The sequence below is a fragment of the Perna viridis genome, chromosome 3 (assembly GCF_037379345.1).
Source record: "Perna viridis isolate PV_CMFRI_1.1 ecotype Kerala chromosome 3, ASM3737934v1, whole genome shotgun sequence".
Classification (NCBI taxonomy): domain Eukaryota; kingdom Metazoa; phylum Mollusca; class Bivalvia; order Mytilida; family Mytilidae; genus Perna; species Perna viridis.
In genome coordinates, this window is record NC_142447.1 from 1,273,105 (window position 1) to 1,299,189 (window position 26,085).

Below are 26,085 nucleotides of genomic sequence, written 5' to 3' on the forward strand. Positions count from 1 at the left end.
CTGCGTAATATAAAAATTTTAACTCAACTTAAAATCTCAGTCCCCTACCCCTCGAGAAGAAAATGATATGTGCCTTAGTGCAAAAAATGTCTTTGAAAACATTTGGCAAAATTCTTCTGTTTTTTTTGGGCCCATATTCAGATGTCCGAACTTAAAACTTTACCAGAAACTGTATAATAATGCTGGTTTAATCATGATGACCATTTGAAGACTTCATGGTATCAATCATGAATTTGACAGTTGCAATGAAAACATGTTGGTAAAGCCAGTGTTTAGAGATGGCTGTTAAAGCTTAAATACTTCCTGGTTATCTCCCTTTAAATGCAATTGTTGAATGAATCTGTGATCATGACAATAAATATTCCTTGAAACATTGCCTGCATATTGCATAAAAATATAATGTTAACACTAGTGTAATTGACAATGTAAAATAAATGTGACATTATCCATTCAAATTCAATGTCACGTTAAAATGTTGGAATAGTGTGTGGATGTTTTGATAAGTGAGGTACAATAAAAATATTTCTTTCTGGTTATTATTTTTTACATATTTTGACAAATTTTTAACATAACCAAGTTTTTATCTGATTCTAGCAACTCTCCAAAAACATTTAAATAAAAAAAAAATAAAATAGTGTACCCATTGATGACTTTTTAGATAGAAAAGTGTCATTGTTCTGTTACCGAGGATTTGATTTCTTTTGTTATCAGGCCTTTCGAAGCTTACTTAAAGGAGTGTTTACACTTCTTGAAGACCATGTGATTATCTCTCAAAGTATTCACTATTTTGTATTTCGGTTATATGCTGGTGCATTTGTTACTTTTCACCATATCCATTTTTCTCTATGGAAGAGATGGTGTACAAAATGTGTGGGAATAGAAATAGTACAACATGTTGTTAAATAAATTTAATACTACAATAAATCATAAAAATAATCGAGTCCTTGTCCTATTTCCCAAATTGATATTCCAGTTCCTAATTCTCTGGCTAATTCTAATCTCATCTGTATAGATTTTAAAGTTGGATAAAATATCACTCTGGCTTGCTGATTTTGCCTGAAATGGTATAAACAAATTTCAAATGATATACAATAGATTCAAACAGTATCAAAATTACTAGATGAAACAAACATCTCTGATTTTTTGTTAAGGTTCAGTTTTTATAAGGACAAGTAAGTTTGGTTAAGTATGACCTTTAAATTAGATTATCTCCCTTTGTAAGTATCTACAAACTAATGTCTAACCTTTATGTAGGTAATAACTTGTAATGTATGAAACTAATATTCTGACACACAGACAAACAGACATAAAACTAAACCAAAAGTGACCTGAATGCATACAAAAAACTAATTCTAAAATATACTTACTTATATTCACCTACATGCTCTGCTGTATTGGCATCCCAATTAAATTTGGGTTTATTTTTCTTTAAAATTTCTATAAATCTGAAAAAAAAGATTATTTAGGTTTAAATTTATTACGAAAAAAATCTGCATAAAAACAAGTGATTTGTTTGAAATGGTATAAGTACAAATGATTATTTATTTTGTGTTTAAACAAAACATCATTTATTGTTAAGTCAAATTTCCATTGATAATCATGTTTCTGGGTATCAATTCCACTATTGACTTCCTTAAATGATTTTTGCATGTGCAAACATTTAAAAAAAAGGATTTTTGATTGTCACTTTCACAGATGTATAAGCCAGGTTACATTATAAGGGAGATAACTGAGTTGTATTTCAAGATTTGTCACCATTAATCTAAAACTAACTATCACAAATAACCATCTACTGGTTCTGTTATGCAATTAAGTCACAAGTAAACCAATGCAAAACCATAACAACAATACAGTCCTTTTCTATATCCATGGAATGCTAGCCATTTTAGAAAGTTTTTCAAAGGGGCATAACAACAGCTAGTAGGATAATGACCTCAAGGAGGAACCTTTTATATTTTATTGATATGGGTAGGAGGCATATCATAAAAATGATGAAACAAAGACTGAAAACCATTACCAGTCAATTTTTTTTTGCTCACTGTTGGCATTATGTTAATATACTAACTGAGATCCTAGAATTGGGCCACCTCCACCCATATGATATTCATTTCCATAAAAATTCAATCCAAGGAAAATTTTCTGTCTATCAGTAGATTTTGGATCTATAGATTCCACACACTGTTTCATCCATAAAATTGGACTGTTTGGTCCTGGCCTGGAATGTATGATATAAAATAATATGATAAGGCAGAGTCCATCTAGAAAGAATATTTTGTTCATTGTATGCTATGCTGTATTCTACATAGTGTAAAAGTTTTAATTTTCATGGATTCTTTCAAAAGAACATGTAAGTGGGTATCAATTTTTGCAGTATAAAAAATGATTAGTGTTATATGGGGTTAAAAATCAATTAAACGGTTACTATGTTTTTCGTTTTATATCCACCGTGAAAATAGTGAAAATAAGTACACTGTGATAATTAGTACATTTACAGTACATACAAATAGCAGCATTCTACAGATATGCTATAATTAAAACTTAAATTCATTAATGAATGCTTGAATCTAAGATCTATTTGAAATTAAACATACACAAACCTTTTTTATTCTCTAGTTCTATCATACATACATACCTAACTGTCATATCATGGTTATAAATGTAGTATGTACATGTTACATATACATGTACTACCTTAGCATGTATTGTATTGTTTTTATTGATGCAATAACCATTTACTGTACTGCTTGCACAAATAAATGTTGCCTATTGTCTGTCAATGAACAAGTGCTATTCTATGTCTTAAATATAATATGGGGTAGGCATTGCCTAAATCAGCAAGCATCAAGAGCTTTACCATACATGTACCATCAGTGTGAGACTCGGAAAAATAAAAAATGGACAGTACAAAAAAGGGGGGTCTACCCAGAAGAAAATGTTTGCTTTGCAAATGCAATATTTTTGTTTATATCTAAGCAGCAAGTGAATTCAACCATTTTGTTTGAAAATCTGCCTAGTTAATTAATGGGGAAGTTTTTTCTTTCGTTAAATGAATAACTTGAAATTTTTTTTTGCCCAAAACTCCAACCCCATACCCCCTTTTACCTCACTCTCAAAATGGTCGATAACTTTATAGCACTTCGTAATACTTAACATATTTTATCCCTTAAGGGCATCTCTAGCAACATCCTTTCCAGTTTTGACCTGTCTGATCAATCTACAGATAACGGAAAATTACAGTTCTCCACGGATGGTGGGAATATTTTACACATATCATGTGACATAAACAAAATTCAGACGATAGCTGCAAATTCCAAACAAGAAAATGATTGCCTTTCCTATCTTAGAAAAGCTATGCTTTGATTTGGATAACATAATCGAAGTTATATTTTTTTCCAAGGTGGGTTAGATTCTTGACAACAGTGACACTTGAACAGCAAAGATACACGTATGTACATCCACGTGTTTCCCAAACTCTTCAAAAACATCATATTCACTTCTTTTAATTAGTAAAAAAAAAATAGAGAATGACTTGAAAACTATCAGAAAAAGATGAATTTATTTTTACTGAATCCTAATCTTAACCTCTGTACTTTTATTTGTTTTGTATAAGGAAGAGATGAATTTATTCCGTAAGGACAGTTACTTTTTGTTACTTCCGGGACAAGACTTTTTTTTCCGTTAGTACATTGGGGAACCTTAAAAAAAATTTAGACAATACATGTAATAACCATAAAGTTCACACTGCTTCTTGGCGCACGCTATAATAAATCAATTACCTCTGAGGATTAGAAAAGTCATATGTCATCAAACTAAAACCATCAATTTTAGGTGCCAGTTGTTCGAATTCCTTTTGTCCAAACATTCCTGCATGGTCACTGAAAAATAAGATACAGTACTTAAAATAAACAAATATTTCAGGTCCAGTTTTCAGGGCACAATAGCTCCAGTTTTCAGGTCACTATAGGTTCAGTTTTCAGGTCAAAAGAGGTTCAGTTTTCAGGTCACAATAGATCCAGTTTTCAGGTCACTATAGGTTCAGTTTTCAGGTCAAAAAAGGTTCAGTTGTCAGGTCACAATGGGTTCAGTTTTCAGGTCACAATAGATCCAGTTTTCAGGTCACTATAGGTTCAGTCTTCAGGACACAATAGGTCCAGTTTTCAGGTCACACTGGGTTCAGTTTTCAGGTAACAATAGATCCAGTTTTCAGGTTACTATAGGTTCAGTTTTCAGGTCACTATAGGTCCAGTTTTCAAGTCACAATAGGTCCAGTTTTCAGGTCACAATAGGTCCAGTTTTCAGGTAACAATAGGTTCAGTTTTCAGTTCACAGTATATTAATTTTTGTGGTTGCTAATTTCTGTGTATTCTATCAAGTGAACATATTCCTGGGAATCAATTTTTGTAGTTTCAACAAGTTGTTTTATAACTATTTTAAAAAAATTTCCCATTTACATTGTACTATTTTTGCGCATTTTTGTTCTGTGCCAACATAGCAAACAATTAGTACACAGCAAAAAATAAATGCATTTACAGTAAGTGTTCAGTTTACAGAGGTTCCTTTGCACCTTTATTATTTTCCATTGTTTTTACTACCTGAAATACCTATCTTTGGCTACTGCCATGAAACTAATAAATGTCAGCAATATCCGAGAAAGGAATAAGTCTTCTGTTTTTCAATCAAATCCTGCATTATGTAAGATATTTGTTTTAATATCAAAACTGCTCATGATGTAGCAATAGTTACCTGGCATAAACTGGTGGAGGAATAACTAATATTATGGTCTTCTTAGCAGCTTTGAATGTCTCTCCCAAATGTGTCAGAAAATGAACCAATTCTCTACAAAAGCAATTGTTCTGATTAAATTATGAGAAAAATTAATAAAACAAATAAAAATTTCAGAAATAACAAGAGAAAAAATATACAAATGGACTAATAACATAACAGACCAATTGCCAATTTGAATCACACTAGGTCTTATCATTCTGTGATGTACAGAAGCCAGTTAGGGCCACTTGATACAAAATATGATGTTGTAATTACAATACCCTATGTTAATATTATGACTATGTTCAAATTATGATATTGTTATAGTATGTCTTACAATGTCCTATTTTTGATATACAATGTAGTAATTTTGACATTGCTGTAATTTTTGGAGTGCTGAAAAGTTGAACACCACATTATAAATCATTTCCTGCTTTAATGAAAGTATCATAAAATTAACATTTGGTTCAGCTTTGAATCCTAGTACTAAAGTAAACTTACTTTCTTTTCTGACCACCAAGTTGTGACCAAATTTCTACTGTCAATCCATCAAACTGATATTTCTGTAAGAAAAACAAATCATTCATAAGTCTTAACTTGAGAAGAAAATTATTTTCAAGTTGCTTATGGACAACAAGTTCACAATTTTCATTGAACTAATTGTAAAGTGAAATATTTTCCAAATAATTTCTAATACAACATGTACATGTATTAGAAGTTGTTGCAAAACTACAAACTTAAGTGAAGTCTCTCAAAACAGATAAATAAATCCATGATCTGGAGATACTTAAAAAAAAAATGGAGCCTTATTAGTAAAAAAAAATGTTAATATGTACCCAGTATTTCTGAGATTTTTTAATTATGCACTCACACAGAAGTCATAGCTATATAAATTGGCCTTAGATTTAGAATGCTGATGATACTGTCATATCAGCTTGGCAGGTGTTTCTATAATAGCAGTAGACACTTAGCCTACCAATGAAAATGAGCCATGCTACCATTTGTTTTGGTGATTCTAAATTGTTGGATCAGCCTCAGAATTAGAATGCTGATGGCATGTCCTACTTACTTAACTTTAGTTTTATGCAAGTTTTCATTTGGTTTGGGTATGTTGTTTGTTCTTTCTGTATTGGTTTTCTTCACTACGTTTTGTCCAATGAAGAATAAGCCCTAAATGTCACTTTAAGCATGGATACCCTTCTTTTCAGTTTAAAGTTATGTCATACAATTTTTCAAATCATTACTGAACACTTAAAAAAATAAAGGGTAACTGAAGACAGTGAGTAATATTAAAGGGGAACTAAAGACAGTGAGTAACAATAAAGGGTAACTGAAGACAGTGAGTAATATTAAAGGGTAACTGAAGACAGTCAGTAATATTAAAGGGTAACTGAAGACAGAGTGAGTAATATTAAAGGGGAACTGAAGACAGTGAGTAAAATTAAAAGATTAAAAGTGGGGCATCAATTTACATCATTTTGTAGTAAATTTAAACAAAACCCAATGTAATATACATTTTTAATATGACTGGAAAATTCCTCATATTGTAAACAGAAATTTTTGTATCAATTTACATGTATTTTCTCTATCTTATTAGTAAGAACGGTAACACAAAACAAAGCTGTCGCAAAGTCATTTCCTTCATGACTGTGCAAAAGATGATTGAATACAAAATCAAAAAAATATGGGTATAGGGTTTTCCCAGTTTACAGTATTTAACCCTCAATAAACTACAAAATGCTAACAAACAACACACAAAGGACCTTTCATCTAATGCATTAACCTGGTACCAATCTGAATTAAAGCCACAAACCTTTGTAAACTTTAACATAGTTTCAATACAATCTTCAATATAATCTTCACTGGAAAACGTGACATCAAAATCTTTCAAAGACCATCCATCAAATAATATTCTTGGTACTACAATTACCAATAAACAAAAGAGTTTGTTCTTGAATGATGAAACTATGAATCCATCATATCTGTTAACCCTCCTCCATTAGAGGGGGAGACTCCAATGAAATCAAGGAAAAGTTAGAATCTCCCACATAAAAATGAAATATTTATGGGAGGTTTTGGGTTATAATTAATATTACTATACTTTCTGTGAAGATACTAAATAATTGAATTTTTTCATACAAAAATTGCTTTTATATAAAAATCTCCAACTTGAGACAGTGACAATGGGGAGAACCTCCCACATGAAGTATTCCAAAGGTTAACAGGTATGCTTCCAGATTACCAAGAACATTGTATACTGTAATCTAAAACTATTTAAAAGCAAAGCTTATCAGGAAATTTAATACTTTTGTACCATATTAGTTGTTTGTACAGCCTGATATTTCATTATTCAGACTGCTGCTATTCTAATTCTATTAATATGGCAATCAAAATCTAATTTCTAAATATGGAAGCCTAAAAAGAGATGAGAATGCCTTAGAATCAAGAAAATATTTCATGTTGGCCTAAGTTGTTCAGAGTCAACACAGCCCATTTCAAAATAACAAGAAGCAGAAAATCTTAAAATTTTTTAACATTAGAAAAACTGTGAACAAACTTTCCACTACATCCCCACCCCAGTAACCATACCTATAAATGTTTTGTCAAAATAGAAAGTGGCTGTAGATGCTGAGAAAACTGTACTGAAGCGTGTGGACGATTGAACAGTCATATCATTATTTTATCCAACTTTCGTTAACCTAATTGATAAAATAACAAATGACCCTTGCATTATGTTGACAAATATTCAAGAATCTCGACTGTGATGCATAATTAGTTCCCCTAAACTTTTGTTTTCCTATCAAGAAACTTTCAAAATGTCAATTTTTATTTGATTTTTTTTTTTAAATCATAGTATATTAACTAACCCATTTTGGTGTTCTTCCCATCTTTAACTTCATCAATCCACCCTGAAATAATTAATATAACAAAGAATGTTTACAATCCTGAAACATTATTGAAAATATCTGATGAAGCAAATAGTATGCATTTTTATGTGCATCATACTATTGTGTTAATGTGTGTGCGTGTGTGTGTGTTTGCACATCACATTTCATTGACTGTGAAACTTATAATGACTCAAACATTTATCAACAACTTTTTTATATGAACCTCTAAAACAAATATTTTGTTCTTCATTATTCATATTTTTAGTCAAAGTTTCAATCATTTAACCAAATCATTGTATTTGGAAAAAAATCGTCTAAATAAGTTACCACCAAGAAGCATTGGACACATGAACTGTACATCCTTCACATCATAAGATCATATTTCAAACATGACCAATGTGAATTAATGTCAAGTCCCCACTGTATAAAGTATGACTTATCTGAATCAATGTCATTTCCCCACAGTATAAAGTATGACTATATATGACTATATGTATAAACCTGAATTCATGCCATATCCACTGACTTAACTGAATCGATATAAACCTGCATTGATGTCATATCCACTGACTTACCTGAATCGATGTCATGTCCACTCCCTACAAAGTATGACTTATCTCAACCAATGTCATGTTCACCATGTGTATAGTATGAAGTATGACTTACCTGAATCAATGTTATGTCCACTCCTTACGAAGTATGACTAAGCTGAACCAATGTCATGTCCACCATGTATGAAGTATGACTTACCTGAATCAATATCATGTCCACCCTGAATGAAATATGATCCTCCTGGCCTTCTCTTTATCTGTAGCCACACTGGAGACACCATTGTAAACTTGCTGTTAAATGTTTTTGCCACATCATATCCATGACCATTCCACTATAGCAAAGAAAGAAAAAATTCAAAACTTTCATTTCATTTCGCAAATTTAATGTTAAACACAACGAATATCTTCACGATTTAACCGCTTATGATTGTACCAATTTTAACCAATCAAATGGCAAGAAAGTAAAGTTCACTAAAATATAAAATTATTTTATTGTGTAAGAAAACACAATTCATAGTTTTTTCAATTCTGATTATATATAAATTCACAAAACACTCAAGTCTTCACACTATTACAAAAGTTACAAAAAGATACAAAATTTTGATTATTGTCAATTATTCATAACAATACTACTAATTTTTAATTTCTAATTATCTATATAACAAATACTGTAATTGTATTGATATATATACTAAACCATAATGCCCACAAACATTTGGCTGTCCATTTATTTCTGATAGTAATAGTAAAAAATGTTAAGCTAGAGGCTCTCAAAAGACTGAATTTCTCACCTGGAAAATCAAAACTGTTCGATCTACCAAACAAAGTATACATCAATTTTCATTTAGAAAGGTCAAACCAAACATCATTTGAGATTATTGTCATGAAGGTCTTTAGCTACATGTATCATGAGAACCATTTAATCAAATGAAAGTTTCTCTTTTGTCTACCTCGGACTTGACTTTTTATGAGCAGCTGGACGTGTGTTTCTAGAAAAGAAGAGGATGCTAACCCTACCAGTGCACCTACTCCATGCTCCCAGTTTTTAGTGGAGTTTGAGCTGCTCATTTACTTTTGTTGCTTTGTAAGTACATGTATTATTTTGTTTATTTCACATTCTTTATTGTGTGTCTGTTTTCCCTTTCTGGTCTTTGTCCCTGGATTACATTCTTTAGATTTCTGCTACAGTCTTTGATCCCTTGATTATTCTTTTTTTCTATGTGTTACTGGTTTCAAGATACAAACTAATAGCTATAAAAAAAATCCCTAAGTTTTAGAGGAAACAATTTTAGAACAATGAACACCAGACCACAATAGACACCAAGTTTAGACAATAGCACGAGCAGATCCAGACACTTTGAAAAGGAGGAGTACCTCAGAAAAAAGGGGATGCTAGGACACTATTTGCCATTTTTTGTCATTTTACACTTAAAAATGACAGTTTCCAATAAAAAGGGGAGACTGCCAACCCCCTGCATCCTGCTCTGGATCCCCGACAAAGTCTAAATGGATCTTGCTCCAGGTGAGCTAAAAAACCGATATAGTACTTACAGGAGTAACATAAGCTAGAACATTTCCAGGAAAATGTCTTGTTTTGGATTCACTAAAGGCACCATACTCTTTCAATATATCTTTGATCCTAATTTCTTCCTTTACAAGTCCTCTGTCCATAACTGTGTTAGTCGCAGGTTTAAACTGAAAACATAAAGGCATATTCTGTTGAGAAACAAAATATTGAAATTTACAATATACAAAACTGGTATTTTTTGTATTTAAAACAAAATCATTTCATTGTTTGATCAATTTCATTCTAAAAGCAGCGAACATCAGAATGACTTAAGATAAATGGAACCTATTACATGGAGCATTTTTTTAGTGATCTTTCAAAATCATAAAGAAGTATGTACTTTAAGGAGGTAGACTTAGGGTAAGGGACAAAACTTTTGAAATCAGTGACATGTTTGTATCATATTCAATTCACCAAAGCCTATCAAGCTTTTATTTGAATCAGAATGAAATCAAGCCATGTTTCTTTGATGCTTACATGAGATTGATGTAAGTTGCTGAATACAAACTTCCAATGATTTTTAAGAGTTGTGTCCATTACCCTAGGTCTACCTGATTAAACAAGCAAACAGTGTTTGAAAAGATGCAAAAAAAATGTCTCCACATTATTAAAAAAAAAAATTTGGGATTTACAAATATATATGGTAAAATTATAAGAATTTGTTATAAGAATCCCTTTTCAAGGATGAGATAGTCCTATAAAATGTATTGGGAATTTTAGTTTTTTTAATATTACAGGTAAAAAGTTTGGTGACCCCTGATTTTTGAAATATGAATTTATGTCAGATAAGTGTTCATTATACAAATTTATAAGAAATTTTATCAACTAGTTTTTTTACATGTAGGCGAAACTGAGAAATTCTCTATAGACTCTGTATCTAATGCTGTAAAGAATTGCCTATATTTGGGCTCAATTATCTTGAAATTAAGTTTAGTGACCTATATTTTTTATCTTGAAATTTTGCAGTATGTTTGTTCAAGGTTATCCTTATGAAAAATTAAGCAAATCTACCTCCTAAAAGTATTAGATATGATCTAACTTAAAGATCCAAAACCTAATGCATAAATAACCAGATTTACTGTAATGTCTCAAACCAGTTGACTAGTAAATCTTTTGTGGTTGTTTCTCAAATCTTGTAAATAAATTAATTTTTGCAGTGTACTAATTTTCCCTATTTTCGTTATGGATAAATAAATGTGAAATATGTACCTATTAAAAATATATTTAATACTATTTAAATCTAACCATATTTGAAACTATGAAAATTGATACCCGTGAATGTGTTCACTTGATAGAGTCTGCAAAAATTAGCAACTGCGAAAGTTTATATTAATATAACTGGTAGTACTATTTTCTTCTTTCTGATACATGAGAAGTTATCCAAGATTTCATGAAATTGACTAGCTCTTCATGAATTAAACAGAAAATGATTTATGGATCAAAAGAGCACAGGCTATTATACTGACTATATTGTTTAAAAAAAAAATTGAAATTCACTAAAGGCTCCAAAGATTGCATATCATCTTTCTTCTGGTGTTTTGTAAATCAACAGAATATAACTAAAATTTGTAAAAAATCTCTATTAAGGGGAGATAACTCTTATTTTGCAAGTAAATCATCACAGATCTCCTTTACTTAAGGAAGCTTCATATGAAATATCAAAATCCTTGCCATCAATTGAATGCTTTAACTTAACAAATAAGTAAAAAAAATATCAGGGTTTCAAATCAGCAGTAGTCCAAGGTCCAGGGCCATTAATTTAAATTCAATTTAACCTTTAAGTCCCTGACCTTCAATCTCTTATATGACTCTTTATTGTCAACCTTTCTATTTAAAGTGAACCTTTGATATGAAATTTGAATGAGTCTTCTAAAGGTGGATAGCTACATAATCAATAAACAAGCAAGTGAAAGTCAGGAAATTATTTTTAGGTATAAATTAGCAAGTTTCTAGCCATCAAAAGACTGCAATAGAAAATAAAAATATAGTGTTTTTATTTAAATTCATTAGTTCCCACCCAGTAAGGTCAAAATCCAAAAAAGTTTACCTTGTCAGTTTTCTTCTCCTTTTTCTTGTCCTTTGGTGATAGACTAGCATTAACATCAGTAATAAATGGGACTAAAACAAATACAAGCACACCAAACCTTACATTCATGATGCATCTAAAAAAAAACATGAACTTTACTAATAAAAATGACTAATTGGTATATATAAGATGCAACTCTTCTCATATTGGAAATTGGTCTAGTCAAACTAGCATTTGACCTAAAAAATTGCAACAGAATTGTTTTTTTTTGCAATCCATTAGGGAAATGCCATAAATAGAACATACCAAAAGTCTACCAAAATCAACCCAAGGGAAAGCTGTCATTTTTAGGATATAAGATCGTGCATTTTTCACAGATTTTTATGTTACAGATGGGTTGCTGTAGTGTGTGACAAGACGAATTATTAAAGGCATTCAAATATAAAAATAAATAGATGTAATCATTATGAATTTGGTGAGTATCTATGAACAAAATGATCTCTGTTAAATGTTTCTTAAAAAGTTTTACTTTGTCGTCTGCTATGGCTGGAGAATATGAGCATAGATTCTTATTTCATTGTTCCATAATCTTAGATACTTTCAGTTCCCATTACAGTTGAAGAAAAGGAAACATTTTCAGACTGTTACAAACCACTAAAAATTACAAAAACTATTTATAAAAATAAGGGAAAACTACATCAGATTTTTTTCTATGGAATGCCGGTTTAACAAAAGAAATATCAACACTGAGTGTTTTTAATTTCAATATGACAAGTGGTACACTATATTACATAAGAAAAATTATATGGAAAGAAACCTTTCAACAAATAAAAGAGGCCTTGTGTCTATGGAACACTGTTTTTACCACACTTGGTGCATTTTTTATTTAATTTAAAATACATGCAGTTTCAATCCTATGAAAACCAGAATACATATGTTAATGCAATATTACAGATATCTTACAGTTAAATATTTAAAAATAGTCATTACTAGCAATCAAACATAACTACCCTGAAATTTACATGCAATAAATGAAAATAATATGTTAATTTTCCTGTATTAATTACAAATTTATTTTCATTTCAGGAAACTTGCTTGAAAGAGGAAATATGTGTGATTTGTCAAAACTCCATTTCACAGGAAGACATTGCAGTAGAACTAGGTGAAAAGGGCAGCCAGAGTGTCAGTAAAGCTGTCAAGACAACGTAGCTAACAGTGTTGGACAAAAGTTACATCAAAATTGTAGAAAATCATATACAAATCCAAAATACATTGCTTCAGCCAATAGAGAAATTAAACATGAAACCACTAATGTGCCATAACTGCGGTCGAAAGTTGAATTTGACTTTAAGAAACATTGTTTGTTCTGTGGACAGCTTGCAGATGCAATCAAAGGAAGGAAGAGAAAAAGTAATGTGTATCCTGTACACACATCAGAGTTTCAATCCAAGATTGTCGATATTTGTTAACCAAGTGAAGATGAATGAGCACTTGAGGTTCGGGGAAGATTGGAATGTGTTCAGGATCTCCATGCTGCAGATGCTGTGTACCACCAGACATACAATGTAAATTTCTGGACGTTAAAGTAGACTCTACTAGTATTTTCTCCACCAGCAAAAAATGCAAGCAGGAAGAAAATCTACATTATCAGAGAGTTTTTTGTTTGCTGCAAATTATCTACAGCAAAATGAAGATAACTGTTACATATCTTGTAAAAAAATGTCAGAACACTGTGGAGTTGATAATGCGTATGGTGCACAAGTTTGGTCAATTTTACATGAGTTCTATGAACAAACAAAAACGAATCTTAGTATTGACGAAGGAAAAAAAAATCTATTATCCATACAGATGCTAAGATACTTAAATCTAAAATCCTTTCTTCAGAAACATCCATCAAGGCACTATATCCTTCACTATCTGCACAAAGTAACATGAAGTCAGTGCCCGAATCCTTACAGATTCTTCTTCAAACTATATTCAGTGTAAAGGATAAACATTTAAATATCATGTCAATAGGTCAACCCATAGTCCAAGCTGCTGCACCAAGAATATTTTTATTACCTCTACTACTACCACTATAAGTTCAGTTACATAACAATTTTTTGTCCAGATTTCTGATTGATACTTTGACTAGCCTAGGATTCTGTTCTTCATATACTGAAGTTCAAAAGTTTGAATGTTGTGTAGCTGCAGAAAAAGGAAATGACCTTCCTAATTTCGTTGCTGGGAGCTATTTGCAGTATGTAGTGGACACTGTTGACCACTACTCAGGAACTCTAGATGGAAATAATACTTTTCATGGAAAGGGAATAATGGCAGCAGTTACTCAAGGGTCTTTCAGTATAAAACCTATTCCGAAAATAGACATGATGTCAGGACAAATAGCACTGATGGCCAAAATCAACATTTCTTACTACAAACCATCAGACTCAAATCAAATGGCATCATGTGTGTATAGCACTCTGAGAAGAAAGAATTATAAAGATGTGGACTGTTCATTTATGATCAATTTATTGTGGAAGGTGTCATGTCCTTTGCATTCTCCTATGCTGTGCTGGTCAGGATATATGTAAATGGTTCAGGAAGGAACATATCCTGGTAAATCATCATTTGTATTTCTGCCTATGATCGACTTTAATCCTACTGATTTATCATGCATTTATTCCACTTTGAAATTCATTTGCAACGAGGCTCACAGATACCAAAAACCACCAGTTGTCACGTTTGATCAGTCTCTGTACTGAAAAGCTTTGTGTTTAGTCACAAATGAAAAAACCGAGAGTGACCTTAAACAGATTGTCCTTCGTCAAGGTGGATTTCACACTGAAATGAGCTTCCTTGGAAGTATTGGTAGTCTTATGGCTGGTTCTGGTCTTCATGAAGTATTAGAAACTGTATGTGCATCAAATGCGGTAAATCATATGATAAGTGGCATAGCAGTATCTAGAGCTGTTCGTGGGTTTATGATGGTGGAAAATGCACTTTGTATACTTCTCATTAAAGGAATCATCTGGGGTCAGTCTGCCTTGTACACATGAATCTGATATAACGGAAGCCAATTCCAGTGAGTGCAATGAAGTTGTTGAAAAAGCATGCGAGCTATACGGCCGATATGTTGCTGGTGAAGAAACTACTAAAACTGTCAAACAAAGTTCAATTCTTTCCGAGATAAATACCAAACTTGCAGCAACAAAAGAAAAATTGAGTAAATCAAGAACATCGTCTTTGTGGTTGAACCCATGCCGCATGACATACATCCTTAGCAAATTTCTTATAGCTGAATGAACAGAAAACTGGGATGTTCACTTAAATAGCATACAAGAAATGTTACTGTTCTTTGCAGGAACTGGTGACAATCTACATGCCAAATTGGCCTACATTTATTTGTCAATGATGCAAAGACTTGAAATTGATCACCCAGATATCTATAGACATTTTAAAGCAGGTCACCATGTACTTATTAGGACAGACCATTTTTGGGGTCAGTTCTTTCTACAGATCTGACTATAGAAAAGATATTGATGAGAAGTGTCAAATCTTCAGGAGGTCTAACCAGGGGCAGAGGAATGGGTGAATCCCAATGTGCACAATGGATACTATCTATGCCAGCTTGTACAAGCAGACTACAACAGTGTCATGCAAGATCTTACTGGTGCTGGATACTGTACTAGTGATCAGCAAAAAGAAGCTACCCATGCAAGGAAAGAATGAGAAAGGGTAGACACTCCTGCGATTCTTGAGTACCTTAGTGAAAGAAATCTTTTTTCTAATGATGTGTCACTTAGAAATATTGAAACAGGTGTTGAGGCAGAGCCTGATGTTAACATTGATAAAGCAGAAACTATTGGTAATAAAACTTAAGAATTGATGAAAGGAGAAAAAGTTTTAAGTTATAGCTTCAAGAAATAAAACCAATCAATAACACTGGCAGCAAAACCTAAGTCCAAGTCAGATTCAGACTTTCTAAATACTGATATAGATCCTCAATTGATTTTCAAATGCTTGACCACAGCAGCAAATGGTCTATCTGAAAACACAGGTATTCCAGTATGAATTGTCCAGCGTTCCTTCGTCTATGTTTGATTGCAACCGACTACCTCGAGAGGCATGCAAGTCAAACTTAGCTGACGCGGTATTTGGAAGTGATTGCATACATGAAATAGTTGGTGAAGGTTTTCAGTATGTCCTTGATGGTGAATCACTATTGCAACGACTTCCCTGAACACATGGTGATTCATTTGCAGACACAACAAAACAGTATGTTGATCATGTAATCAGAAATTACAAAGACCCTGTTGTTGTTTTGGACAGTTATCCAGAACTTCCTTCAATTAAAGATATAACACATTTGTGTAGACAAAAGGCATTATTTCACCAAACATCAATTTCTCCTCTTCTGTGCCTTGCATAACTAAAAAGGAACTTTTCATGTCAAACAGTCATAACAAACAAGCTCTTATTAACATGCTTTGTGACAAGCTTAAGGATAATGACATTAGATATAAGAATGCAACTGATGATGCAGATCTTCTTATTTGTCTTCAGAAGTCATAGTAATTGGTGAAGATACAGATATATTGGTGTTACTTATTCACCATGTTAATCAGCAATGCAAAAGGGTTATTTTTAGATCTGATAATATGGCCATCGACAAAAAAATGAAATATGGAACATACAACAGACTAAAGAATTTCTTAGGGAGAATATTTGTAACTTCTTGTCCTTTTTTGCATTCTATAACAGGTTGTGACTCAACATCTAGGCTTTTTTGAATAGGCAAAGGACATGCATTAAACAAACTTAATCAAGAATATCTAAAAATGCAAGGTCAAGTTTTCATGACTAAAGATTCAATTGAAGCAGATATCATTAAAGCAGGAGAAGAAGCACTCACTTGATTATATGGAGGACTTCCTCTTGAAGGACTTAACATTCTTCTCTGGAGAAAATTCACATCCAGAGTAATTACTAGAATCACATCGGTTCAGGTAAAAAGTTTACCACCAACATCCGAATCAGGGCAATTTCATAGTCTTTAAGTGTATTATCAGTGCCAAAAATGGATATCAGAAGAAGTGGACATGGATCCTTCAGACTATGGTTGGGAAATCAAACATGGAAAACTTTGTCCAATTTTGATGGAACTTCCTCCTGCATCTGATAAACTTTTTAACATTATTAGATGAAACTGTAAGCAAAGCTGTGACACCAAATGATGTGTCTGTAGAAAAAATGGTCTTCAGTGTTCGGTGGGATGTGGTGAATGTCATGGTTTGAACTGTTTTAATTCTGTTCCAATTGCTGATTTTCCTATATTTTAGCTAAAATCACCATTTACCCAATTAAGAATTGCTGTATTGTAAAGATTTGAAATGATTATAATAACGGTTTTTGTCTTTTTTTGAAATATCGAATGAACTTCTATTACCATTTTTTATATTTTTCCTGTCTGTTTTGGTAATCAATTCACACTTTGTAAATCTCAAATCCAACAAAAATCTGATGTTTTCACCTAAAATTTCATGTTTATGAAAAAAAAAATATTATTTCATTTCATATAAACTGTTGTAAAACTTTTGGTTTGAAATGATTATCTTGTTTTACAAGCTTTTCCCAGCTTTTCACTATTTTTGACAAATGTTGATACTTTTCACCCAAAAATTCATGTTCCAACTCAGATATCTTGGTAGACTTTTAGCACAAAAGGACAAAGGAAGCCTGTTAGAATTTAAAAATACCAAAAATAATTCTGTTACAATTTTTTTTTAGGTTGGTCACATTTTGCATCTATTTTGACTAGACTAAATAGCAAAGATTACTTAAGTGGTAAAGTTACCAATCAAGACACTACCAGAGTTATAAACAATGTAAATGTAACTTCCATTCATCAGCTGAATGAACTGAAATTTCTATTGAGTTGAAGCTATCTCTTATTCTCAACTGCTTTTTTTATTCGATTTAATGTGTTATTGTGCTTGAAATAAGAAATGTTTTGATATTTTCTGCTACTAAATGATTCATTCTTCAGCTGATTCAATTAGTCACTTGGTTGTCATTGAAGAGTACATAGAGTTCAATCCACAATGTTGCTACAAGGCGTTTTTCTGTGAGGCACACTAATTGACACTACCCCAGTACATTTGGGGATCAAGCTGAAAAAGTGACAGGGTTTTGATAACTATTGAGGTAGGATTTGTTGTTCATGCAATGAGGACTTGTGAGGAGGAGAAAATGGGGCAGGATGACAGGGGATATTTTGGTCATATTTTAGATATATTTATTTCTACAGAAATTTCGGTTTTGGGCACCATGGGTATCAAATGACAGATATGGATCATCTTGAAAATACAACCATCCCACTTTATATAGACATTTAGTTAAAAAAATTAATACTGGCCAATCTGGGTGATCACCACCTTTTACAGGATCAGTACAGTATTACAGAAATCAATAAAATTAAGAACGTATTTTCAACTGCATATTGAGAAACGTATATAGTGTCAAAAACCGTATTTTAAGATGAATCTTCAGAAAAAAAAATATAAAAATTTTCAACACTAGATTAAAACCTGATGGTTCGTGGGACAGGATATACTTACAAAGCAAAGTGAAAGTAGCTGTCGTTACGGACATGCAATCGGAGTTACCTCCCATTTATTTCCTTGAAAGGTGAAGGCCAGGACACCGGCAGAAGGTCACTTCTCAGTCAAGTTTTCTGGATAACAGATCTGTCAAACCATGGCCAAGTACACGATTGTTTTCGTCAGACACGGGGAAAGCGAATGGAACCAAAAGAACCTGTTTTGTGGGTGGCACGATGCAGATTTATCAGATACTGGATTGGCTGAGGCTAAAAATGCTGGAAAGGTACAGTTCAACACACACACGATCAGCCACAGGAGCTTGAAATTTTAATTTTTTCCCAATAAATACTGTATGAAGCTCTTATATACAGGTCCACTGTCAGAAGCACCTAAAGTTATCTAGAGTAGGTCTAGCTTGTTAAGAATTCCTACAAATAGATTTTTTGGAGTAATTTCCTGAAAAAAAAACTTTGCAGAAAAAATTACAAAATCATGTCCTCCCACAGGTAAATTAAATACTTGTACTGCACTCCATTGTAAAGGGGTGAGATGAGGGTGTGAGAGTAATATGGGGTAGTTATTGCCTAAATCAGCAAGCACCGTGAGCTTTACCATACATGTACCGTCTGTGCGAGACTCGTAAAAATAATAAAGAACATTACAAAGAGGGTGGGGGGGAGGGGGGGGGGCGACCTGGATGAATTTTTTTTATATTATAGCAGCAAGCAAAATCAATATTTCTATTTGAAAATCTGTCTTGTTAATTAATGGGGGAGTTTTTTTTCTATAAATGAATAACTTAAACATTTTTTCCACCCACAGTACCAACCTGTGAGCATACCCCCTTTTCCCTTGCTCTCAAAATGGTCAATAACTGTATAGCACTTAAGTTTTGGCCTGTCAGATCAATCTGTACAGATACTGGCAATATTACAGTTCTCCGCAGATGGTGGGAATATTTTACACGTCATGTGACGTAAACAAAATTCAGACGACAGTTGCAAATTCCAAACAAGAAAATGATTGCCTTTCCTACCTTAGAAAAGGTATGCTTCGACAATATAATCAGAGTTATATTTTTTTCTGAGGCAGGTTACATGTAGGTTCTTGACAGCATTAACAGTGGAACAGTGGAGATACATGTATAGACATCCATGTGTTTCCCGAAGTTTTTATAAACATAATATTCACTTTTTTAAATAAGTAAAACAAATTAGAAAAAGACTTAAAAATTATCAGAAAAGATTAATTTATTTTTACTGAAACATAATCTTAACCTATATTTTTTTATTTGTTTGATTGTAGGAAACGAATTTTCTTCCTAAGGACAGTCACTTTTGTTACTTCCGAAACATTACTTTTTTTTCGTTAGTATGTTGGGGAACCTTAAGGGAAATTTAGAAAGTACATGTAATAACCATAGAGCTCACACCACTTTGCGGTGCTTGCTAATAAAAATGTTAAGTTAAAAAAACAGAACAAAATGAAAATTCCAACAGGATAAATTTGTCTCTGCCAGAAAATTCTAGCACAGTACTGCTAAAAATACAAAATCAATAGGTCATACACAATGTTTGTAAGAAATTTTGCTTTGCTCATTCATATACATATATTAACTTTGCTGTAATAAACTTGGAAAGGAGTAGGGGTATAGAAATTCAATTTTATGTAAACATGTATGCTATATTTTGTATAAATATAATAGTCAATCATTCAGTCAGTAGGCTGATTTCATTTTATCCAAAAAATTTAGATACTTACATATGTAGCTTAAAGAAGAAGTAACATTTATTTCCATTAAAGAAATTAAATATATAAAAATGTATTTAACATCATAATAAAACACATGTACAAAATGTATATGATGATTAAAAAACAGCATTAGTGAAATATGTGAATGATGGGTTTACACATTCACTTCTCCCTGTTTTTCTCAAGTAGCTTGAGCCCTGTAATACTGGAACCGGTTTTACGATTCTGAGCTGATTCCTCATTTACATGTAGCTTAACCAAAAGTTAAAAATGGAGTGATGACAGCCAAGGTGATTCTCAATCATTAACTGATTTATCAGCTGTTTTGAGCTCTTCAGATTTGCTTAAAGCATAAGGGATAAAAGCTAGTCATTATTTACAGAGGTGACAGTGTAATTTTTTCGTAATTTGTTGGATATCATGTCGGTGAAATAACACAAACAAGACTATGTCTGTAAAAATCGCAATACAAATTGGATTGTCAGCTAAGGATCATGATATACATCTATCAGATTGTGGCAGGGTGGAATTGTTACACCTCAAATATTGGTACAGAATATGTCTATAGGTATATATACATGTATGTCCATGCACCAGTGTATATTTTATTTGCATTACCTTAAACAGTACAAGCACAAATTTCTTTATATATATAGATGTTAAAAGAGAAAGGCTATACATTTGACATAGCATTCACTAGTTTGTTGAAAAGAGCTATCAAGACACTTTTCTTTGTCCAAGATGAATTAGACCTTCATTGGATCCCAGTAGTGAGACATTGGAGACTTAACGAAAGACATTATGGTGCTCTTCAAGGTCTTAATAAGTCAGAAACAGCTGCTAAGTATGGAGAGGCTCAAGTTAAGGTACTTAATTCTGTTGGAAAGTGTGAAAGTTTTTAAAAAAACAACTGAATTAGAAATCTTTACTTGCTGGTTATTACTTGAATACCATATAAATTATGACTGTAAGTGCACACTTTTTTACCACATTATTGTAACTGTTAAAAAAAGACAGAATAGAATTTGATGTTATTTTTGTCTTTACTTTCATGCAGCAAATTGCCAATAAGACAATTGTATTACTATTTTTTGTTAGTTTATACTATTAGGAAAACTGAATTAGATAAGTGATAGACTAATCTAGTTTCACAAAATGAAATAGTTTCAATCACATACCTGTTAACTTAAAGTTTGAATACTCAAAGAGGAGGATCTGCCTCTTTTTAGCTTTTCTAAGAGGAAGATTTAGCATGCTGCCCGTTTTTTACAGAAAAGATAATTTTGCTAGAAATTCAAGTACAAAGATAAGACAAAGATATAAAATCTATGATAATCTTGTTAATCTACTAAGGGTTTCTAATCAAAATTGGAGTAATTAGTACTACAGAAGGATTAAATATTTGTTGATTGTTTCTCAGTAATTATTATGTTACATTAACCTTGTATTTATATCAATTTAATAAACCATTTAGAGATAATTTTTGCAATATTTCTGCTAAGAGCGAGATTTTAAGGAGAGAAATTTGTGAAAGAGGGTGGTTTATGTTTCCCACATGGGAGACTTTCTCAAAGAGGGAGATAAACCCAAAAAGAGGGAGTGTCAACAGGTATCCAACCATCACTTAAAATATTATATTATATTAGATCAAAAGAATAAAATGGGGATTCACTTATTTTTATTACATTTTTGTTTTTAGATTTGGAGAAGATCATATGATACTCCCCCTCCTGCTTTAGAAAAATCTGATGAAAGATGGTCAGCAAAAGAAGCAAAATATGGAGTATGTAGTAAAATTTAGCACAATAATAATGTCATACAGAATTGTCATTGTATTTAATACATGGCAAAATCTGTATCACATCCGGAGAAATCTATATCGAATCTGGAGAAATCTGTATCACATCCGGAGAAATCTATATCGAATCTGGAGAAATCTGTATCACATTCGGAGAAATCTATATCGAATCTGGAGAAATCTGTATCACATCCGGAGAAATCTATATCGAATCTGGAGAAATCTGTATCACATTCGGAGAAATCTATATCAATGCAAGGGCCTTTGGTGTTGAGTTAGGGTGATATGGCATGTGGAACAGATATTGTCATGTGATTTACATTTTATTGTACATGTGAATATTAAAGTACACAAATTATATAATATACCCCACTATGAAAGTGATTGAGAATTTTGATATAGGGGTGGGATAAAGGATTTGATATGTCAATGTTTGATAGAGGTCACTCAATTTAAATCAAAACTGCTGTATTTACTAATAATATATGATAAATGACTTATAATTATATGGGAAAGCAATTGTTTTATTTTAGAAGCATTTCAGGATAAAATTAAAAAATATGCCAGACAAGGGATCTTGTTTATTTGTATTAAGCATAAATCTCCTGTTTTGAAATTTTTGTTAATATGATTTGTTTGTTTTACTTACCAGAACATTGATGAGAGTATAGTTCCACCATGTGAATGTTTGAAGGATACTGTTGCTAGAGCTCTCCCCTTCTGGCATGATGCCATTATTCCTGCTATGAAGGTATTGTTAAGATAGGCAGATATGATTTCCACCTTAAAGTGAAATGCCTCTTTTCACAACTATTTTGGTCTTATTGTTTCAGTGAGTATTTATCTGACTGCAAAAAATGTTATGGTGCTGTTGTAATTATTTGTGAACATTTTTAAATGGGTACACAATAAAATATGTATAAGTTTAGGGATGTCAATAAAGTTTTACCACAAGGTTCCATATCTTGGAAGACTGAGATTAAACTTAGGGGATATGACCTGTACTGTTCAGAGGATTAAAAGGGCAAAACATTTTTTGATGTCCACAAGTTAACGACTACATCTGTAGATATGGATCTCTTTGATATTGTAGCACAGGGTTTCATACTGCTAAAATCATACTGGTTTTACTGATTTCAGTCTTCACTAAGTTTTTTCAGAAAATGGTGGGCAAATATTGAAGAAATGCTGGACCGAAGCAGCTTTTTCTGGACTGATACATTTTTTCTTAACACAGTGCTACATGTATATTGTAACAAGAGTTATGATTCTTTCACCAATTAAGCTCCAGTACAGTGTCAGCTGCTGTTATCAAAATATATTTCCTTCATGCAGTTTGTTATTATAAAAAGATTTGTGCATCATTAACATTTTCCTTATTGTATTATTCTACAAGAAAAACTTGTGATTGAAATATTGTTTTATCCCTAGGCTGGTAAAAGAGTAATTGTATCAGCACATGGCAACAGTCTTAGAGCCATTGTTAAATATTTAGACAATATTCCAGACGTAGATATTTCTGAACTCAACATCCCAACGGGTATGATGAATATGAAAGTATTTTTTACCCATTGATAATACTTAATTGAGATAAAGTTGACTGTATTTTATTCAGAAGTGATTCTGATTTCCACTTTTTCAAATCCGGAATCAACTCTTATGGTTTTTTCATTTTATGTTTGCTTCTAATTTCTGCAAATTCCACTTCTATGGTCAGCTCCATAAAACCAGGTCATTGTTTACCTGCATGGATTCTTAGTAGTTTCTACGAACTTTGACTGCCAAGTACCATCATTATACTCTCTGCCTTGTAGTAGTAAACCTCTCCATAGAACCTATGTTAGAAATCACTAAATTCAGGGTTTTTTTTTTATCATTTTCATAAAGCATGACCATATGCATGAACAGATCGATGAAATTGCTAGATTATCTTTCAGCCTGAAAAGTTAATTTTTTTCTCTTTGATATTAAAGTGATCCCTCCATTTTGGGCATTGTCTTGTAGTTACTTTCCTTCAATCTCTTTTGGGATGAAGTTATTATAAAGAACAAACTAAGTGATGATGTTCAAGAAATTTGTGTTATTTGTTGACATATTTCTATTATTGTATTTGAATCATTGTTTTGAATATTGGACAGTTCTATGTATATATATTTCTTTTGATTTCAGGTATACCATTAGTATATGAGCTGGATGCTGACATGAAGCCAGTAAAACATTACTACCTTGCTGATGAAGCTCAAGTAAAGGCTGCCATGGAGAAAGTAGCTAACCAAGGAAAAGCCAAATAGATCTGTTGGAACAATTCCTCATTTCAATATAGTAAATTTGTTTAGGGTATTTTTAATTCTCACCTGTGTTACAAGTATGCTTTTGCTTCAAATATTAGGCCATTATAAAGTTGTTCCTGATAGAGTTTAAACCAATACTATGAAACTTGGAATTGAGTGGGTATGAATCTATTCAAATATTATAGAGAACTCATGCTACAAAAAATGAGTATGAATAAAGGTGCACACCAGTTTATTTCTATATAATATATAACCCTTATCCGTCAGTAGTGAAATGATATTATTTGATACTTGAATGACTATTTAGGTTAACATGAATATTCTAGTCTAGGCTTGCATAATAAATTTCAGAAACAAGGATGAATTCTTCTGTGAAGAATGTTAAAGCTCAATATTTTGTTGACCAAATATTAAAAATCTTGTTTTGAAAGACAGACAGGTTTTCACATAAATTTCTTCATAGCCGTACAACATCAAATTTCTGTTATACAGTCCCTTCTTCTGTTCCATTATATCGCTAAAGTTAAATGCAGTTTTAAAACTTAAACTGTAAGTAATAAGAAACAGCATTATCCAATTTGACTGTTCTACTTTGTTTCAATTCTAAAGGCCTAAAGGTGGAGATCATTTCAAATTTTGGTATTAAGCTTTTTTTTCAGTTTGTAATGTTGGATAAAGTTGGTGCCATTGTAAAATCTCATTGATTTGTGCATTTACCCTGTTATAAATATATCATCCTATAACTTATTGAACTTTTTTTTACTATGAGAGTGCTGAGTTTTTATTTTGTTGTTAATCTTCATATTTGTACATTGTTTCATTATAGAACAAAATAAATTGCTTGTTATTTGATTACAGTGTGGTTTTTCATGTTTGGACTTTTTCTATCATTGCTGAAGGGAAAAACTGTGGTATTTATTACTAGGAGAAGGGAAAGGGTAAAATCAAAAGGCAGAACAAAACTCAAAACTAAAAATTGAGGGTTGAGTGTTTTGTTTCTCTGTATTAAGGGGAAATGGTGTTTGTGTCATGTGGAAATTTTAATCATTGATTCCTTAAGTGTATGTTCTTTGCTACAAAACTGAAATGAGGAATGGTTTAAGGAGATAGACCTAGGGAAAGGGACACATCTCTTACAAATCATTGGAACGTTTGTATTCAGCATTTTACATCAATCTTGTGTAACAGTGTAAGCATCAAAGTAACTTGGACTGATTACATTCTGTTTCAAATGAGAGCTTGATAGACTTTGGTGAAATTGAATATATTACAAACATATCACTGATTTCAAGTTATGTCCCTTACCCTAGGTCACCTCCTTAAAAAAATCGTTTGAAAAATTTCCGCAAAGTTGTAGAAATTCGACAGCATTCGATCCATTTTGCATATGATGTGTACAAACAATTGACATGTTGCATGTGCACTATGACATGTTTTAGACACAAAAACTGCAAGTAGTATTTCACTAGATATACACAACATGTGCACTTCAATTCTTTGCCATAATTAAAGGACCAGTAAGGTTGCACCCACTGGGCCATTTTTATTTCCATATATCATTTTAACTTTTGTTATATCTAAAGGACAGCATTGTGTACATCAACCAAGTTTTCAGTCAATTCTTATTCCTGTGTGGTCACTGTTCAGATAATTCATGATATCATTGAATCATTGTATTTCTCAGTTCCTGATTGATTTTTATACATTTATTTTCGAGTAATCAAGGGAACCAAGGTTCGAGCAAACATCAGAAGAATATAATCCAAGGATAAAGACTAGACAGGGAAAAATAAACACACATAACAAAAAAAATTATGAAATAACTAAAATAATTCATTCAAAGTAACGAAGTAAATGGGCGACT

At 32.1% G+C, this 26,085-nt stretch overlaps 2 protein-coding genes across 3 annotated transcripts; one reads left to right on the top strand and one right to left on the bottom strand.

The window, feature by feature from the left end:
* Positions 1 to 893: 893 nt before the first annotated feature.
* On the bottom strand, positions 894 to 18,518 carry LOC148620584 (chitinase domain-containing protein 1-like). Of its 2 annotated transcripts, none has more exons than XM_088574261.1 (12): positions 18,396 to 18,518; positions 11,818 to 11,932; positions 9,755 to 9,898; positions 8,403 to 8,535; positions 7,632 to 7,673; positions 6,578 to 6,684; positions 5,266 to 5,327; positions 4,744 to 4,836; positions 3,777 to 3,875; positions 2,066 to 2,215; positions 1,368 to 1,445; positions 894 to 1,056 (listed from the first exon to the last, which is right to left on the bottom strand). In XM_088574261.1, exons 2-12 carry the CDS (start codon positions 11,923 to 11,925, stop codon positions 915 to 917), a joined length of 1,158 nt encoding a protein of 385 aa, XP_088430387.1. In that variant the 5' UTR covers positions 11,926 to 11,932; positions 18,396 to 18,518; the 3' UTR covers positions 894 to 914. The 2 variants fall into 2 exon arrangements, with proteins under 2 accessions (XP_088430387.1, XP_088430388.1); XM_088574262.1 differs by lacking the exon at positions 18,396 to 18,518 and adding an exon at positions 18,366 to 18,386.
* Positions 18,461 to 25,073, top strand: LOC148620585 (2,3-bisphosphoglycerate-dependent phosphoglycerate mutase-like). The gene is made up of 6 exons (XM_088574263.1): positions 18,461 to 18,663; positions 20,789 to 20,998; positions 21,832 to 21,915; positions 22,583 to 22,681; positions 23,362 to 23,470; positions 24,100 to 25,073. Exons 1-6 carry the CDS (start codon positions 18,535 to 18,537, stop codon positions 24,219 to 24,221), a joined length of 753 nt encoding a protein of 250 aa, XP_088430389.1. The 5' UTR covers positions 18,461 to 18,534; the 3' UTR covers positions 24,222 to 25,073.
* Positions 25,074 to 26,085: the final 1,012 nt, after the last annotated feature.